Consider the following 18,429-nt stretch of genomic DNA (forward strand, 5'->3'; position numbering starts at 1 on the left):
GCCTTCAGGAGCCCCAAAAGGCCTCTCTCTGTGTGAGAACTGGACTAACGAGGCATGGGTCCAGCTCTAGTCAGGGGGAAACTGAAGCTGAATAATGGGGAGAACTTCCTGCCCCTTAAAGCCCAGTGGGTGTTCAAAAGGATGTGCCGAAGCGTGAAGTGTGCTCTTGTGGGAAAGGAGAGCCCCAATATCTGCATCAGTCCTCAGCCCCTTCCAGACCCCAAGCCGCAGCACTGAAGCAGGGGGCTCCGACCTTACCGTCTCCATGCCCCGCAGGCGCCTCTGCAGCTCCCCCACTTCTGCCTGCTTCTGCTCCGCTCGGTCCTCCTCTCTCTGAAGGGCCACATTACTCTGTTCCGCCTCCCGCTGGTAGCGGCTGAGCGTGACCTGTGACACAGGATGGGCATGTTTCCAGCGGAGGGGAAGAAAGCAAGCACGGTGGCACCTGGACTCCACAGGCAGGTCTTTCAGGTGGTGGCTTCTTCAGCGCCCCTGGGAACCTTCAGGGTCACCCAAACCTCACCTGGCCAGCACTGTGGCTTTCCTATGAACCCAAAAGCAAATAACCACGGGGAGGGTGGCGCCATGTGCTCCGCTTCCCGACTCTTCTTCACCTTCCCATCGGGCACCATTTCAGAGCCTCCATACAGAGGAGACCACAGCATCCAGGCAGAAACTGCCTGTTATCACACAGGAGACACCAATTTGGAAAGACAGAAGCAGAGCTTTATCTTTTTTGTGTGGTATTGGGAATTGAACCCGGGGCCTTGTGCAAGCTGGGCAAGCACACTACCACTGAGCTACACCCCCAGCCCAGAGGCAGAATGGCAGGATGTTGGCAGAGACAGTAAAGTTTCCTCCCTCCTGAGCCTCTCAAGTCCTGCTTAGCCTCCAATTGCTCTTAGACACCCCTTCCTCCAGGGAGCCTTTAGGGAATGGGAAGGGGTCCCCGGAGGACACAGCCCTTCCCTCTGAGGCCCTCGGCTGGGCCACCCAGGCTCCTGTGTGCACACCTGAGATGAAGCCCCATGACGGCACAGACTCAAGCACGGGACATCTCCAGAGTTCCCAGGGGCCCTCTCGCTCAGCGACTGTCCAGTAGGTCGGGAATGAAACTGACACTCATTCAGGCCAATCCTCTCCTTTCCGCAAAGAGAGTTCACCTGAGCTCTTTGTGACAGGGAATGGTGCTGCCAACGCGACGCTTCCCCAGAACCCACGCGCTCGGCCTCCACATTATCTGGTAAAGGAGTCCAGGCAACCTCTGGAAGCCTGTGCACCCCGGGGAGCAGATGCCCACGTCCAGCTCCTCCTGGCATCAGGATGAGAGAGGGGAGAACAGAGCACAGCATGGCACAGCATGGGAAAGGACTCGTCCTCGCTCCTCGAAGCAGCCCGGTCCAGAGTAAATCCACCGCAAATCCCTCCTGACAGCAAAGCAGCCGGCAGAGTAAGAAACCCAAGCTCAGAGCCGGGAATTTAGCTCAGAGGTTTTGCCACTTGCTGCACAAGCACAAGGACCCGAGTTTGATCCCCAGTACCAAAAAAAAGAAACCCAAGCTCAACACAGGTTATCTTCACAGTAACTGAGGATCTTGCTTCTCCTACTCCCAGGTTCAGAAAAGTGGACCAGAAAGCCCAACTCACTAGGAGAGCTTGAGAAACACCCTTGAATAACCCATATTAGCTGGGCATGGTGGCACATGCCTGTAATCCCAGCACTCTAGGAGGCTGAGACAGGAAGACCCCTGGAGTTTGAGGCTACCACAGGCTAGACAATGAGTTTAAGGGCAGTCTGGAATATCTAGTGAGACTCTGTCTTTAAAAAAAAAAAAAAAGGAAAATAATAACCTATATTAGCCCCAAAATAGGCCAACTCCATGGGGCGGAAACTTAAAAGCAAAGGTCTCTCATCTCAGTACAGAAAAACCACATCCAGGCTGCCAGCGGCCAGTGCACACTGCTGTCTGGGCCACGGCTCAAACTTGAACCCCCATAGAGAATCACAAAGGTACAAGACAGGAAAGAAAAAGCACAGATTCCCCTTCCAGATCTGTAGCTTCAGCCAACCCTGCCCACAAATCAACCTCTTACTTCTCAGAGGGTGAGCCAATCGGCCCCAACAGTGCCACCACGGGGTTAAAGGTGCACACCTGTAATCCCAGCTACTTGGACTGCTGAGGCAGGAGGACTGAAAGTTCAAGGACAGCCTGGGGAACTTAGTGAGGCCTGTCTCAAAATAAGAATAAAAAAGGCTGGGGATGTAGCTCAGCGACAAAGCAAGTGCAAGGCCCTGGGTTCAAGTCCAGTTCTGGGCGAAAGAGAGAGACAGAGTGTTTCTAAACTGTGGCTGGCTGGCTGCAGCTATCAGGACACTTCAGCTCCGGAGGAGCGGGCTCCTTCCTTGTTCCCTAGTTCCCAGCACAGGTAGGCAGGGTACAATGCTGTCATAACATATTTATGACATGAAAATGCTTTATTTGTAGATGAACCATAGTAGAGTAATAAGATAACTACCCAGTGTATCTTGTTTTATATTCAAAGAATTTTGTAGGAAGTATGGAAGACCTCATGTGCTCTTGATAGAAGAGGGCTTTCACTATCTGTAGACTTCTGTATTTTTTTTAATCTTCCTAATAATCTACTTTAATTACTTAAAAAAAAAAAAAAGAACTATAAGCCAGGGGCAATCACCTCCTCTGCACTTCAGAGGCTGAGGCAGGAGGATCGTGAAATAAAGACCTGCCTGGGCTACACAGTGAGTTCAAGGCTGACCTAGAATACACAGAAAGACCCTGAGGCAGGAGGATCATAAATTCGGGCAACTTAGCAAGACCCTATCTCAAATAAAGGAGGAAGGGGCCGGGGATTTAGCTCAGTGGTTTCGCTGCCTGCTGCGTAAGCACAAGGACCCGAGTTTGATCCCCGGTACCAAAAAATAAATAAAAAATAAAAAATAAAGGAGGAAGAAAAGAAGGAAGGAAGGAAGGAAGGGAGGGAGGGAGGGAGGGGCTTAGAGATACAGCTTAGTGCAAAGGCCCTGGGTTCAATCCCTAGTACCAGAAAAACAAAACAAAAACTGCAAGAAAAATTAAGATACTTGCTCAAGATCACACTGCTGCACAAGCGCAAGGACTCAAGTTCAATCCCCGGTACATAAATAAATAAATAAATAAATAAATAAATAAGATAAAAAATAAATAAATAAGATCATAAAGCCCTCTGATTCCACAGACACCGTTCTATGCCCTCGCAGATCTATTCACTCCCTCAGTTCACATTTAGGAAACACGCACCTGATGCCAGGAGACCTGCCAGATACCTGAGGCTCAGTGGCACCACAAGGGCAACAGTCCTGGCCTCAAAGAGCCTTGGAGCTCAGTGGTTCACACTGCAGAGCACACAGAAAGGACTTCCTGTGTGTGTGTGCACGTGTCGGGGAGCATGCTGGGCAAGTCCTCTACACTTGAGCTACACCTTGAGCCCCAAAATGACTTCTGGATTACCTGCTGTCCCAAACCAGTATGACTGCCCTACTTCAGCAGAGTCGAGAGGCAAGATTTCACCTCTGAACCATGATGAGCCAGACTTGGAAGGCCAACACTTGAAGTGCCCAGAAGGAAAAGCAGACTGGAAGTGCCTCGGCCTTAAAGTGTTGCCTTTCCAGTTGGTGGGACTCAGCCAGAAGAGCATGAAGTCCACGCTGAGAGAGTCGCTGGCACCTGTATCAGTAGCCCATCCCTTAGGGCATCTTTTCCCCAAATCCCAAATCTCACCTCAAAAGCTGCGTGGTCTGACTGGTGCTGCCGCTCTGCCTCCTGAAGCTTGGCAAGCAGGTCCCACACAGTTTTTCTTAAGCTCTCCACATCGTCATGGATAAAGGTCTCTACCTACAACCAGGGTGAGAGAAGGAGGTGAAGCTACCTCGTTTCTGACTTAGTAAGAGAAAGTCCCCTCCCTGCCACATGCTGGTCTGGATCATCCCTGGGATAGCCTCACCGGAGGATTAACACCACACAGGAGTTGGTCTTAAGCAGTTATTCTCATGAAAATATTCTTCCTTCATACCCTAAAGAGCTCAGCAAGCCTTAAATCATCCAGTTTGTTTTAGACACATCCAGTCATTTTGGACACATTTATCAATGGGCTGATTTCTCAGCAGGGATTCACATGAGTCTATGTGCATGTTCTGCTCCCCGTCCTCAGACTAGAGCAGTCTCGGGGCAGGAGCCGTGTTTCTCACATCACGGCAAGTGGCCCAAAGGCCCATCTTTTACCGTCCTGGTACAGAGGTCAGTGTCTACAGGGTTACTTAGAGATGGGTGGGTTGGGGACAGAAGCAGTAAGGAGAGGTGTGTGTAGGGTCTCACCCCCACCTCTGCCGGAAGACGCTCCAGTTCCCAGCTTCCTGACAGCCTGACAGAAAATCGCTCCCTGTCTCACACAGGGGAGGCAGCAATAACTTCACCCGAGTGTGGTGCTCACAGAGGGACGTGGGAGATGGCTCCCCAGTCTGCACTATTACCCGGTCCCGTGGGCCTCCATTTCTGCATCTGTGGAGCATGCAGAATTCTCCTCACCACACCCTGCCTTACAGGCTGCCTCCAAAGTAGGTAAGAGAATATCCGGTAGGGCTTTCAGGAGAAAGAAGCTGACAGATACTACCAAGATTATAAGTTGTTGCCAACAACATATTTGCCAAATATGGTTAATTCAGGGGAAAGGAAAAATCCAAACTGCATGTCTAAGGCCAGTGGTTAGAATCACAACATTTAAAATCTAGACATCCCTTAAGTTATCTCGTCAATTCCCCTATATTCCTGCCCAAGTGGCCTGCCAGGTGAAAATGCTTAAAAGGCTCCTAGAACATAGCTATGATACACTGAGGTGAATAGTGTTCTCATAAGACTATTTAATGACATGGAAAATTTTCACAAAGCTATTTCATCACATGATACAGTATGAAGCCAAAATAAGTGAGTTATAAAACTTTACATGTATGAGGGAGAAATAAACTAGATTTTAATACAGCAACATAAATGGATCCTAAAAACACGGTGTTGGGTAAAGAAAAAAACAGAAAAAGAATACAGTGTAGGTCCATCATATAAACTGCAAAGATTTATAGCCATATTTGAAGTCATATGTTGCATTCGTAAGAGTGAATGGGGAGGAGGAAAAAAAGTAGCAGAACTCGTGAGAGGTCTGCATGGAACCCGTGATGCTAATGCACCCTGACAGAGGGGCGGGTGACTCAGCTCCACACTCACGGGCCAAACACCTAATCCAAAATACACCCTTCCGCTGGCCATGGATGGAGGCTGTTCCCGGGGCCTGTGTTAGCAAGTTCAATTACCAACACCGAAAAAATAAAAAAGAAATAAAATAAAATCCAGCCAAACAAAAGATAAATACAAATAAATATTATATATGGTAATGATCCTGTAAATTAATATTTGCACTGCAGAAAAAGACAATTTCACCAAATTATGGTTTTTCCTCTGGAAAGATCAAAATGGATATTTTTTTCTTCTTTCATTTGTCTGTTTTTCTGAACTCCCCCTAATTTTTACAATAAGAATTTCTTATACAATCACAAAAACCATAATAAACATCATTTCTAGAAAACTATAGCCATGGGGGCTGGGATGTACCTCAGCGGGACAGTGGTTGACTAGCATGTGCAAAGCTTTGGGTTTGATCTGCAACAGTGCAAAAGTGAAAACAAAACTGTCAAAAAAGTATAGCTATGAAAAGACATACCATGCAGTTATTTAAAAAATGAGGTATCCAGGTGCAGTGGGGGACTCCTGTAAAATTTGAGGCTGAGCAACTTAGCCAAGACCCTATCTCAGAGTGAAAAATAAAAAGGGGTGTGGTATAGCTCAGGGGTAGGGCACCCTGGAGTTTGATCCCCAGTATCACACAAAACATATATGTGATATATATATATATATATATATATATATATATATATATGTGCAATGTATATAAATATGTTTGTGTGTAAAATATATGAGGGAGATTTACAGGTACTGAGAAGGTTATAGCATACTCTTCAGCTGAAAAAAATAAAAGCAAGGAATGATGTATTTATCGTGACCCTGTATTTGTGAAAAGTACCTAAGTTTATGTGTGTATATGTGGTATGTTTAATACACATGTATTCATACATGACTGTCTGTGGATAGAGAATGAGAATATAGGTTTTGAATTTTGGCTAAACATTAGAATCACCTGAAGAGCTTCTTTTTATTTTTCCAGTGCTGGGGCTTTTGAACTCAGGACCTGTGCACTAAGTAATTTTAAGACAGGGTCTCACTAAGTCACTAAGTTGCCCAGGCTGGGCTTGAATTTACGGTCCTCCCATCTCAACCTCCAAGAGTGCTGGGGTTGCAGGCCTGTGGCACTGTGCCCCACTCTGAAGAGTGTTTAAAAGTTCTGGGGCCAGGGATTCAGCTCAGTGGTTCCGCCGCCTGCCTCAAAAGCTCAAGGTCCCAAGTTTGATCCCCGGTAAAAAAAAAAAAAGTTCTCAACCCCAGGCCTCATCTCCAAACAGTGGTCACCTCTGGGGAGGGACCCAGCAGCATTTCTTTAAGGCTCCCAAGGCTACTTCGAGGGGCAGCTGAGGCTGAGGTACGGCTCTAGAAGGATCCACCCACTTCACTCTGCCAAGTAGAGGTTTGGGGAAGGGGTCTCCACTTTTTATTTCTCTAATGTTTGAATTTTTACACCACGTATTACTCTTACATTTAGAGTGAGCAGGAGAAGCCATAAAGAAAGGGACTGGGGAGCAGAGCTCCTGCCCTGGGTAGGCAGCAGCCATCAGTGTGTCCTGTCACCTACCTCAGGTGGCCTGCTATACAGGGTCACAGGACCCTCACTAAAGCCATTTGGCTTTTCTAGCACCACCTGTTCAAAGACAAATAAAACTGGCAGTTAAAACAATTTAACCAAGCAACCAACGTCAAAACATTATATTCCTAAGACTTCTACTCTTGAGCGAAAGCGAGAGGGAGGAGAAAGGAGAGAGGAACATTAAAGGCAGAAGGAAGAGAGAGGAAAGACAGGAGGGAAGGGAAAAAAGAGAAACAGGAGAGAAGAAAAGGAAGAAAGAGGTTTCCAGGGCTCCATGGGAAAGAAAAACCAGAGGTGGCTGGAAATGGGCTTTGAAAGGTAATTCTCTAACCTTGTGGGGAGAGAGAAACTTCAGGCTACAACTTACAGCAGACTGGAAAATATGTGAGGCCCATTCCTCCCAGGGATGCAAGCAGCTGCTTGCCAGGGTTTCCCTTGCCCATGGGGATCCTGACAAGGTTTGACAAAGCATACATCAAAAAGGGAAGCAGCTTTTGCTGTAATTATTTCCATCTCAGAGCCTGATCGCTCATCATGTGAGTGCTGCTCAGTGCAAGCATGGGGCCTGGCCAGGGCAGGCTGGTCTCCAGCACCCGACAAAGCACCTCCGACCAGCTAGAGGGGAGAACCAATGCCCCAGGTCCTGCCTCCAGCCAGAGTGAATGAATCAGGGAAAGAGCCATCACAGAAAGCTAATGCATGCATGCCCACCATAGAAGGGACACCCTCCAGGCCACAGCTCCTCCCTGGGGCATGGGGACAGGGGCTGCTAGAGAGGCCAGCCTGCCCCAACCAAAGTGCAAAGGAAGCAGACAGCTCAGAGCAGCTAGAAGAGGGCAGCCTATGACCAAGAGCCAGCTCCACTCTCCTGAGGACATTATCATCCTTGAATTCTGGAAAAGCTAAAAAGCGGGATCGCAGATGACCTATCTCAGCTAAGATCTATCCAATCTGTTTCTTACATTCACTGATGGCTTCTGCATCCCACACCCTGGGCCGGGCACAGTGGTGAATCTCCAGTTCAGGGATTTTCTTTTTTTGGTACCGGGGATCACTCTCGGGACCTTGCGCTTTCAAGGCAGGTGGCGGAACCACTGAGCTAAATCCCCGGCCCTCAAGTATTTTTCTCAACTCAGAGTAAAGATGGCTATATACACAATGAGCACTAGGTGAAGACCGAGGCTTTAATTTACTGGAGCAGGTGTTACCTAAATTTAGCAAGATCAGTTTATGAGAAGTTTGGATTTATAGGTGGTTTTCTGCTTTATGTGACTGCATTACTAGACTATTGATCACAAAATCTTTACAGATACAAGGTTTTGCTTGGTGTGGTTGCACAGCGCTTGAGAGGCTGAGGCAGGAGGATTGCTGTGAGTTTGAGGCCAGCCTGGGCTACACAGTGAGACTGTCTCAACAAAACAAAACAAAATAAAGTTTTGCCAATGAATGACTTACATGTGATTTACATAAATTCGATTTGGGGCAGTGTTCCAGAAGCAGGTGCATTCACAGGTAGGCTGGTAAGCGTAAATGCAAGAGTGCACCTGCTGGGAGCCCAGCCAGGTTTCGAGCTCCCGGAGAAGCCAGCACCCCCCACATCCTCTCCCTTCCCGGCACGGTGCTGAGTTCCACACCGTTCCCTGTCACCTGGAGCTCCTGTTGATGGATAGAGTCTTCTGGATCCCTGTCAAGCTTGCTGCTTATATCTTCCCGGAGCTTCTGCAGGCAGCTCCTGGCCTGGGAGGGGAGGAGGTGATATCTGAGGTTCAGGGTAGGAAAGGGAACAACCTCCGAACCCCATGCCCATCCCTAGCCCACACAACTACGAGGCTGGTGCTGTTCTAAGGACTGGCTGCACAGTCAGGTGCGGCAATGGCCCAGCTGCTCCAATGCAAGCTGCAAAATAGATGACTCCCCCCCACACCCCGCCCCGGGTGTACTAACATTCTAGCTGGGGAGACACCCAGCACAAAAGACAAAGAGTAAAACGTACGGCATGTCATATGGTAAGAAGTGCTGGGGAGGGACTGGGAAACACTGGGAAAGTGGCTGACAATACAGTATTAGGTGCAAGGCTGGGGGTGCTAGCAGCTTCATAAGCACTCAACTAATAGACTGGATCAAAGAGGGGCCAGGGATTTAGCTCAGTGGTTTCACCGCCTACTGTGCAAGCGCAAGGACCCAAGTTCAATCCCCGGTATCAAAAAAAAAAAGACTGGATCAAAGGGTCAAAAATAATCTATGGGACATGACAGGGCATGGCAACACTTCAATGTTATAAAAAAAATGAAGGGGAAAAGAATCTATAAATGAAGGGAACCCCCAAAATGTAAAGTTTAGAGAACTGGTATAGGGAAGGGGCACCCACCTCCTGGATGTACTGGACCTCACTCTTTAGCTGGTTAATATTCTTCTCATGGATCATCTTGTCTCCTGACCGTCCATTCAAGTACACCTGAAATGGGGGAAATGACACCAGTTAGCTAAGCCACCTCAGGGGAAATGAATTCACACAACACACAGCCTCATATACTGATGGAAGGAAAGTACAGTTATTACCAATTGACTGGCTAGCAGTTCAGTGATTCAGAGCAGAAGAGTTGAGAATAATATAGTGTATTTACTCGTGGACTTGGTTCTACTTCTGTAAATTTATTCTAATCCAAAACATTTAACTAAATAATATATAATTGTTGACATAAACACACACACATATAATCTTTTACGTCTGACTTCTGACTTCCTTCACTCATTTTTTTGGTTTTCTTTTTGTATTAGGGATTGAACCAGGGCCTTCCCACCAAGCTACATCCTCGGTCCTTTTTTAATGTTTTTATTTTGAAACAGGGTCTCCCTAAGTAGCTAAATTGCCCAATGTGGCCTTGAACTTGATCCTCCTGCTTCAGCCCCCCAAAGTGTTGGGATTACAGGTGTGTGCTATCATGCCTGGCTCAACACTGAAGTTTTTAATTTTGCTCAAGTTCTGTTTATCTAGTTTTAGTCTTGTTGTCTGTGTGTTCAGTGTTCATACAGATGAAGGCTTTGCCTAACCTAAAGTCACAAAGATTTATGCTCATATTTTCTTTACGAGTTATACTTTTAGCTCTTATGAGGAGCTCCATGATCAATTTTGGGCCAATTTTTGTATATACTACGAGGAAGGGGTCCGACTTCATTTTTTGTTGTTGTTGTTTTTTGGTACCAGGGATCGAACTCAGGACCTTGCACTTGCGAGGCAGGTGGTGGCACCACTGAGCTAAATCCCCAGCCCTCGACTTCACTTTTTGATATCGAGTACTCAGCACAATTTGTTGAAAAGATTATTTTCCCCCACTGAATTGTCTTGGTACTCTTGTCAAAAATCAGTTGAGTATATTATTATGCTATTATTATTGAAGTCTTAATTTTATTCTATTGATCTACATGTCTGTCCTTATGCAGATACCATCCTCTGTGCGTGTGTGTGTGTGTGTTTTACTGGACCTTGAACCTAGGGCTTTTGCACTGAGCTACACCCTTAGCCCTTTTTTATTCTTTATTTTTATTTTGAGACAAGATCTCACACTAAGTTGTTAAACTGACCTGGCTGGGTTTGAACTTGCCATCCTCCTGCCTCACCCTCCTAGAGTGCTGGGGGTTACAGGTGTATGCTACCACACCCAGCATGTCATATGGACCCAGCTCACTCTGAATTGGTTACCACAGCTGTGAAGTAAATATGGAAATTGGCAAATATGAGTCCTGTGGCCTTTTTCTTTTTCACAGTTTTTTTGGCTATTCAGGGTTCCTTGTATTTCCATATGAATTTCTGGATTAGTTTATCAGTTTGTACAAAGAAAGCAGCTTGGATTTTGATAGGAATTATTCTGAAATTGTCGGTTAATTTGAGTATGCCACTAACAGTATAGAGTCTTCCAATTCATGAAAATAGGATGTTCACTATTTCTTTTAGTTCTTCTTTGATTTCCTTTAACGTTTTGTAGTTTTTATAATACAAGTTGTTATAGCTTGGGTCTAGATGTCCCCGCAAAGCCTCACGCGGTCGAAAGTGGCTTTTTCAGAGGTGGCTGAATCTAGAGTGTGCAACTGGGATTAAGAGCTTGTGATTACTAAACTATTACAGATTGGTTTGGTAATATTTTACTAACTTGAATATGTGTCTTATAATATGAGTAATACAGAAATAGTTTCTCAGTTGATTCAAGGGTGGTATACAGAACAAAGTATTTTTTAGTTTTGTTTGGTGACTGATTAAGACAAGGTCTTTCTATATAGTTTAGGCTGGCCTTGAACTCCAGGTGATCCTCCTGCCTCAGCCTCCTGAGTTCTGGGGTTACAGATGAGCACCATCATGTCCAGCTTTGTGTTTGTTTGTTTGTTTCGCTTTGATGTTTTTTTGAGACAGAATCTCACTATATAGTTCAGGCTGGCCTCGAACTTGAACTCACAGTGACCCTCCTGCCTCAGCCTCCCAAGTGCTGGGATTACAGGTGTGTGCCACCAGGCCCACTTAGTGTATATTTATTGAATGAAATAATGAAATGCTCTGGAATTAAAAGTGGTTGAATATTATAAAAACCACTGAATTGTATACTTTAACTGGGTCAGCTGTCTGGTGTGTGAATTATATCTCAAAAAGCTAATTTATATTTCTTTTTCTTTTTCAAAATGCTACTTTTTGAAAAGAAATAAGGGCTGGGATGTAGCTCAGTAGTAGAGTACTTGCTTAGCATGTATGAGGCCCTGGGTCCAATTCCCAGGACCACATATACACATAAAGAAATGAGAGAAATAACAAGAATTATTTTAAATTTTGTTTATTTATTTATATAGTTGTTTTTGGTTTTTTTGGAGACAGAGTCTTAGTACATAGCTCCAGGCTGGCCTCAACCTTGTGATCCTCCTGCCTTAGCCTGTTGAGTGCTGAGAGAACAGATGTGAACCACTATGCTGGGCTAAAAGATTTTCTTAATCCTACAAGTGGGTTCCATAGCCAGGCATGGTGACACACACCTATAATCCCAGACACTTGGGAGGCTGAGGCAAGAGGGTCTTGAGTCTGAGGCCAGCCTGGCCAACTTAGGGAGAGAGCCCGTCTCAAAATAAAATTTTAAGCATTTTTTTTTGGTACAAGGATCGAACTTGGGACCTTGAGCTTGCAAGGCAAGCACTGGAACCACTAAGCTAAATCTGCGGCCCTCAAAATAAAAGTTTAAAAAGAGGCTGAGGACATAGCATGTGTGAGGTCCTGGGTTCAATCCCCAGTACCACACACACATACACACACACACACACACACACCAGATAAAATAAATTCCATAAATGCACCCCCAACCTTGTCTACAACCTGCAGCAGCTGAGAATAGGTACAGCGGACAGGCACCTAGAAAAGTCACCCCCACGCCCACTCCCCAGGGTCACCCCATGCCCACTGTTGTCTCCTGCTGTTAGCATCTTTCCAGGAGACGGCCAGGAACCAGCATCTCAGGTCTGGTTCCTTCCAGGAAAACTGCAACCTCCCCCTTGCATGCTTGGAGGGCGAAAGAGGAGGCAAGCTAAGCTTACCTTAATGATCTCCTCGTGTCCGTCATTGGACTCCACCAGCTCTGAGGCCAGAGAATGGCCAGCTGGGCGGCCGGACACCATGATGTGGGTCTTCCTGCCCGCCTGTCAGATACAGAAAGGCGGCTCATGAACCAATCCTAAGCCAGAGCCTCTGCCCCTGCCCCTGCCCCTGCCCCTTGAAAGACATGAAGTGTCGGTCTGACTTCTCCTCCAGAAACTCATTTGAGAACCTCTACCAAAACCTACACAGCATCAGGAACACCAGACGGGGGAGTGTTAGTAGAAGCTGCGGGTGAGCTTTGGTTTTAGTGGGGATCTCCCGCCCCTCAAGCAGCACACAGTGGTGAGCTCAGCTGGATGCTCCCAAGCTGGTGGGAGCAGAGGTGGCCAAGGCAGCACCGAGCTGAGGACCAGCAGCAGGAAGGGGGACAGCTCCCCACCAGAAACCTCAATACCTGCTGGGCTACGAGCTCAAGTTCCTCTCCTGTCAGTTCACGCTGGAGAGTCAGCCTGAGAATATCCACGCTGCCCTAATGTAATGACAACGACAGCAACAAAAACCCTTACTTTCGCTGCCTATGGGCACAAAGTACTCCTGGCGCCTCTGCACAAATTACTCTCCGGGGTGCCTCTGCCAACACTGTGCCTTGGGTCTTATTGTCCACGGACAAGTCACAGACAAGGGAAGCTGGGGTCCGAGAGGGGTTGTCAGCTAGCTTAAGGTCAGTGCACTGGGGTGCCAGCGTGCCGAGGCCAGCTGACAGCACTCTCTCCTCCATGCCACAGACCGTACAGCAGCCTGGCCATCCTGCCTTGGCGGAGCTCCCCTGGTTCTAGGGCTACAGGAAGCACTTTGCACAGACGGGCTCTCCCCAATCAGGGAGGGTCACCCCTGGATGGGTGCACCTGAAAGCCAGCCAGCCAGGAAGTGACGGACATGCCTTACAAGGTTAGAATGTCCAGGGCTGGGGATTCAGCTGAGTGGCACCATGCCTGCCTTGCAAGCACAAGGTCCTGAGTTCGATCCCCAGTACCGCAAAACAAACACACACACACACACACACACACACACACAGCAAGGTTAAGATGTCCTTCTTGAAGCAAATTACAGTTGGCAGCTAGAGATCGGGAAGACAATAACACTTCGAGGGTCAACAAGGCAGAGTGGACCAAACCCTGCCCATAGCCTGTGCTCTGTGTGCAGGGGGACAAGGGGCTCAGCCACACTTGACTTCTGGTTCCCACTGAAAAAAGGAGGGTTTGGACTGCGGAAGTCTTGGGCTCCTTCCTGCTCCCACACTGGGACAGCAGGAGGGCGTGGTCTACTGAGCTATCCAAGGACAACAGTAACACTTCGGTCATCTGGTCTTTTCCTGCCTGGAAGCCTGGCATAAATGTGATTTGGCCCTGAGAGGTTTCAAACTTTCCAGATGTCTGGAGAAGACAATCTGCCGGTTGGTGGAGAAAGTTGGTCTTGGATCCCGTACCTAACTCTCGGGGTGGTCAGGCTGTGAGCTCTTCATGCTCTTTCTTAGCTGTCAAATGGACGACTGCCACCCAAGAGGGCCTTCTGAAGACAGCCTGGAATGCAAGGGGCCTGTTGTTTCTCAAACAGGAGCCAGACTCTCAAACACCAGCCTCCTCCACTTCTTGGAATGGACCCAATGTCCCCATCCCGCCAAGCAGCCAGTATTTACAAAAGCACGTAACCCTCCCGTGACAGCCAGATGCTCACTCAGGTCCACACGAGGCTCTGCAGTCAGGCCAGCTCCTCTCTCACCACTGCACCCAGTACATCCTGTGCTTTCCAGCTTCAGTCGTTACCATCACTTCCTTTGCCCAGAAACTCCTCCCTCCAGCATTCACGGGGCACTCCAAGTCCTTTCCCCTTGTCCTGTGGGTGAACCTCCTCAGCACCACGGGCCGCCCTTGGCATCACCTCTCAGTTATCCGTGCTCCCCGAGACACTGCCCCTTCCACTGTTATCTCTTTGAGGGCCTCTGTCTGCTGCAGCCCTCAGCACCAGTAAGCGTTTCTGAACGCAGTGAATGAGAGAACGTTACATGAAGAAAGAAGAGGAAATGATGTCAAAATAGCCAGGATGGCTGCTAATGCTTCTCACCCAGGACACACTATCTCGCTGGGCATAGCAGGGCACGCCTGTAAACCCAGCTACTTGGGAGGCCAAGGCAGGAGGAGCCAGCCTGGGCAATATAGCAAGATCCTGTCTCGAAATTTACAAATAAAATGAAAAAGGGCTGAGGAAGTAGCTCAGCAGTAGTGTCCCTGGGTTCAATCCTCAATATCACAAAAACAGACAGCATTTCTCACATCCTAGACAGTTGAGAAGTCAGGGCAGGGGATCTTAGAACAAACAAGCCATTAGCCAATGCCCCCTAATTCTGTAGCTTGCTGAGGAGTGGCTCTGATTTGAATTTGATGTCCCACTGGCTTGGGTGGTACACGCATGATGGCCCCATTAGGTGGCCTGAGCCATAGGAAACAGAGCCTGATCTTGTCTGTGATTACAATAATGCAAAGAAAGGCGCTGACTTAGCAGACCAGATGCCATCGCATCATAGTTCCTTAAGGAAAACATTACAACAGTATAAAAAATCGTAATACAGCTAATTTGTGGTACAGCAGTTGTACATGCATGATTACATTTGGGCAGTAATTATTCAAATTCAAGCAACTAACTAGATTCAGTCCATTTATAGACTTTGTATTAATTTTATTAGTAAAAACAGCAATATAATGATTCGATCCATTTGTACCACCAGTGGTACAAGCTGCTGATAGGAGTCTTGCGTGTACCAACAGCGTTTCAAGCCCAAAGGAACGTCCGGTTTGTTTGACAACTAGGCTGGGTGGGGGCCCTGGGAGATTATCTCACCCATACGTGGGGTCACAACTCCAGCTGGAGTAGAGAAAAGAACTGAAAAAATACTCAAAGAAACAACAGCTGAGAAATTCCCTTCCCAAACTAGGCATAAGCTAGAAGTCTACACAAATCTAAGAGGCCAAGCAAACTCCAAACAATAAAATGCAAAGTTCATGTCATGATATGTCATACATTGTTGCTAACTAAAGATAAATTTTAAAAATCTTAAAAGCAGGGCCAGAGATTTAGCTCAGTGGCTTCGCCGCCTGCTGCGCAAGTGCAAGGACCTGAGTTCGATCCCTGGTACCAAAAAAAAAAAAAATCTTAAAAGCAGCCAGAGAGAAAAAGAAAATCTTTCTTAAAGAGGCAAAACAATTTGAATGACAGTAGATTTCTCATCAGAAATGCCAGCCATCAGGGGCTGGGGATTTAGCTCAGAGGTTCCAGCTCCTGCCTTGTAAGCACAAGGTCCTGAGTTCAATCCCCAGTACCAAAAAACTAACAAACAAAAAAGAAATGCCAGAAACCAGAAGAAAGTGGCATAATGTTTTTCAAGAGTTAAAAGGAAGAGGGATGGGGATGCAGCCCAGTGGCACCTTGCCTGCCTGGCAAACGCAAGGTCCTGAGTTTGATCCCTAGGAGTGAGAGAAAAAAAAAAAGTTAGGCGACCCAAGTTTGATCCCCGGTACCAAAAAAAAAAAAAGAAGAAGAAGAGCTGTGGATTGAAAACCCAATCCCCAGGAAAAACATCCATCTGGTCTGAGAAGTAAGTCATGACATCCTCAGAGGGAGGAAATTGGGGAAACTTTCTCACCAGCAGACCTACACCAAAGTATAGCTTCAAAAGTTATCTAAACAGAAAGTAAACAATAAGTAAACTTTGAAACACTGCAAAGAAACATAGAAAATAAAATACAAATAAATACAATAAGGTTTCCATCTCCTCTTAGATTTTCTGAGTTACGTCTGATGCTTGAAGATGAAATTATAACACCATCAGATGTGGTTTTAAATGCATACAGAGGAAATATTTAAATGAGTATTAGGAATGGGAAAGAGTAAAGGAATAGAAAGGTTTCTCATTTTTTTCCATACTGGGGATGGAACTCAGGCCCTTGTGCTGGTGAGGCAGGCGGCGGCACCACTGAACTAAATCCCCGGCCATGGAAAGGTTTCTCTTTATTCACAGTGATAAAATGATGACACTAAAAGGCAGTAATATGTATATCTAACGTCAAACCCAGAGCAGCCACTAAAAAGGTCACATACCCAAATATATAAAATACATAAACAGAATTCTAAAAAGTATTCAAGTAACCCACTAGAATACAGGAAAAAGAAATACAGAGAAACCAAATTCAAAAAGAAAATGGCAGACTTACCATACAATAATTACATTAATAGTAAGTGGTTTAAACATACCAATTAAAAAACATTGGTGAGGGGCAGGAACGAAGCTCAGTGTGGCACAGTGCCTGCCTGGCAAGCGCAAGGTCCTGAGTTCCAGCTCCAGTACCAACCCCTCCCTCCCAAACCAAAAACCAAACACCAAAAAACAACGGTGCCTCCTATAGTCCCAGCACTGGAAGGCTGAGGTAGGAGAATCACTTGGCCCCAGGAATCCAAGACCAGCCTGGGCAACAGCAGGAGCCCCTGTCTCAAAAAGTAAGTAACAGGGACTGGGGATTTAGCTCAGTGGTGCCCTCGCCTGCCTTGAAAGCGCAAGATCCTGAGTTCAATCCCTGGTACCAAAAAAAAAGAAAAAAAGAAAAAAGGGTAATGAGTGGAAATTTTATTAAACTTATAAAAATATAAAGGTAAGGCCCGGGGATTTAGCTCAGTGGTTCCAGCGCCTGCCTCGCAAGCGCAAGGTCCTGAGTTCGATCCCCAGCACAAAAAAAAATATATATATATATATAAAGGTAAGATGTGCAAGTATGGTCACATTTGAATTGCTAGCAATGGAAAAATACTAGAAACTCGGATGACCCACTGATTAAAAATGAGTTCATTAACACTAAGTGTTATTAGTACAACGAACTAACCATTTGGCTATGAAAATAAATGAACAATGTACAATGACATGAATAAATCTTAAATTATGTTAAGTAGAAAAACAACCTATAAAATACAATTCAAAACATCCCCTGGGCTGGGGATTTAGCTCAGTGGTTCCGCCGCCTGCCTCGCAAGCGGAAGGACCGGAGTTCGATCCCTGGTACCAAAAAAAAAAACACAAAAAAAAACCCATCCCCAGTAGGCTATCTATCATTTGAACATGCAGTAAAAAAATAACAAAGCAAGGGACATGTTAGTTACAAGATCCAGACCCATGTGCAGAACAGTTCCCAAATCCCTGCACGTGGACTCTCCTGAGAAGTCCAGCAGGTTTTCAATAGGATGGCCTGGACCTGAAGTCAGCCTGGACCTGACCTCAGCCTGAGGCCTAGGAGACCTGCACTGCCTCTCGGGACCCAGATGTCAAAGTTCTCGGGGTTTCCTTGAGACTTGTACTGCATAAAGGGCACATGACAGTCCGCCCTGTGTCCTCCAAGGTGTACTTTTATCTTGCTTTTTCCTTTTTTACTCAGCCCAAGCTTGCTCCCCAGAGCCAGTTTTTCCCTTGCTCTTCACTTTTACTTTTTCAAATAAACTTTGCTACCATTAAAAAAAAAAGCAGCTAGGCATGGTGGCACATGCCTATTATCCCAGCACTCTGGGAGGCTGAGGCAGGAGGACTGAAAGTTTAAGTCCAGCCTGGGTAACTTGGCAGCTTAACAAGACCCTGTCTCTTTCAATCAATCAATCAATCAATCTTTTCAAATAAACAGGATGTACCTCAATGCAATAGCCCTGGGTTCAATCCCTACTAATAACAACAACAACAACAACAACAAACGAGGAAATAAACACAAAATTTAAGACAGTGGTCACTTCAGTGTCACTGTCACTACAGGGTTATGGTCTCCAAGAGACCCTGGGAACTTTAAAAAGTATTGGTGTCAGATATGGTGGTGCATGCACATCTGAAATCCCAGCACTCAGGAGGCTAAGGCAGAAGGATCATCATACCAGGTCTCAATAAATTGCCCAGGCTGGTCTAGAACTTGTGATCCTCCTGC

General features: G+C 46.5%; 1 protein-coding gene across 13 annotated transcripts in view; it reads right to left on the bottom strand.

The window, feature by feature from the left end:
* Tuft1 (tuftelin 1) overlaps positions 1-18,429 on the bottom strand; it is a 36,986-nt gene that overhangs the window by 8,764 nt on the left and 9,793 nt on the right. For 5 of the 13 annotated variants that reach the window (XM_087203328.1, XM_087203327.1, XM_087203333.1 and 2 more), the window contains 7 exons: positions 12,879-12,953; positions 12,424-12,525; positions 9,227-9,313; positions 8,506-8,595; positions 6,843-6,912; positions 3,777-3,886; positions 259-387 (listed from right to left, as the gene is read on the bottom strand). In XM_087203328.1, coding sequence (XP_087059454.1) covers positions 259-387; positions 3,777-3,886; positions 6,843-6,912; positions 8,506-8,595; positions 9,227-9,313; positions 12,424-12,525; positions 12,879-12,953 — 663 coding nt within the window. Of the gene's footprint in view, positions 1-258; positions 388-3,776; positions 3,891-6,842; positions 6,913-8,505; positions 8,596-9,226; positions 9,314-12,423; positions 12,526-12,878; positions 12,954-13,910; positions 13,967-18,429 lie in introns of those variants that run through there. The other 8 variants (XM_087203330.1, XM_004854079.3, XM_087203338.1 and 5 more) reach the window with 4 other exon arrangements.

The sequence above is a fragment of the Heterocephalus glaber genome, unplaced genomic scaffold (genome assembly GCF_053883595.1).
Source record: "Heterocephalus glaber isolate CG9 unplaced genomic scaffold, H.glaber_assembly_v1.0 deba00001795, whole genome shotgun sequence".
Classification (NCBI taxonomy): domain Eukaryota; kingdom Metazoa; phylum Chordata; class Mammalia; order Rodentia; family Bathyergidae; genus Heterocephalus; species Heterocephalus glaber.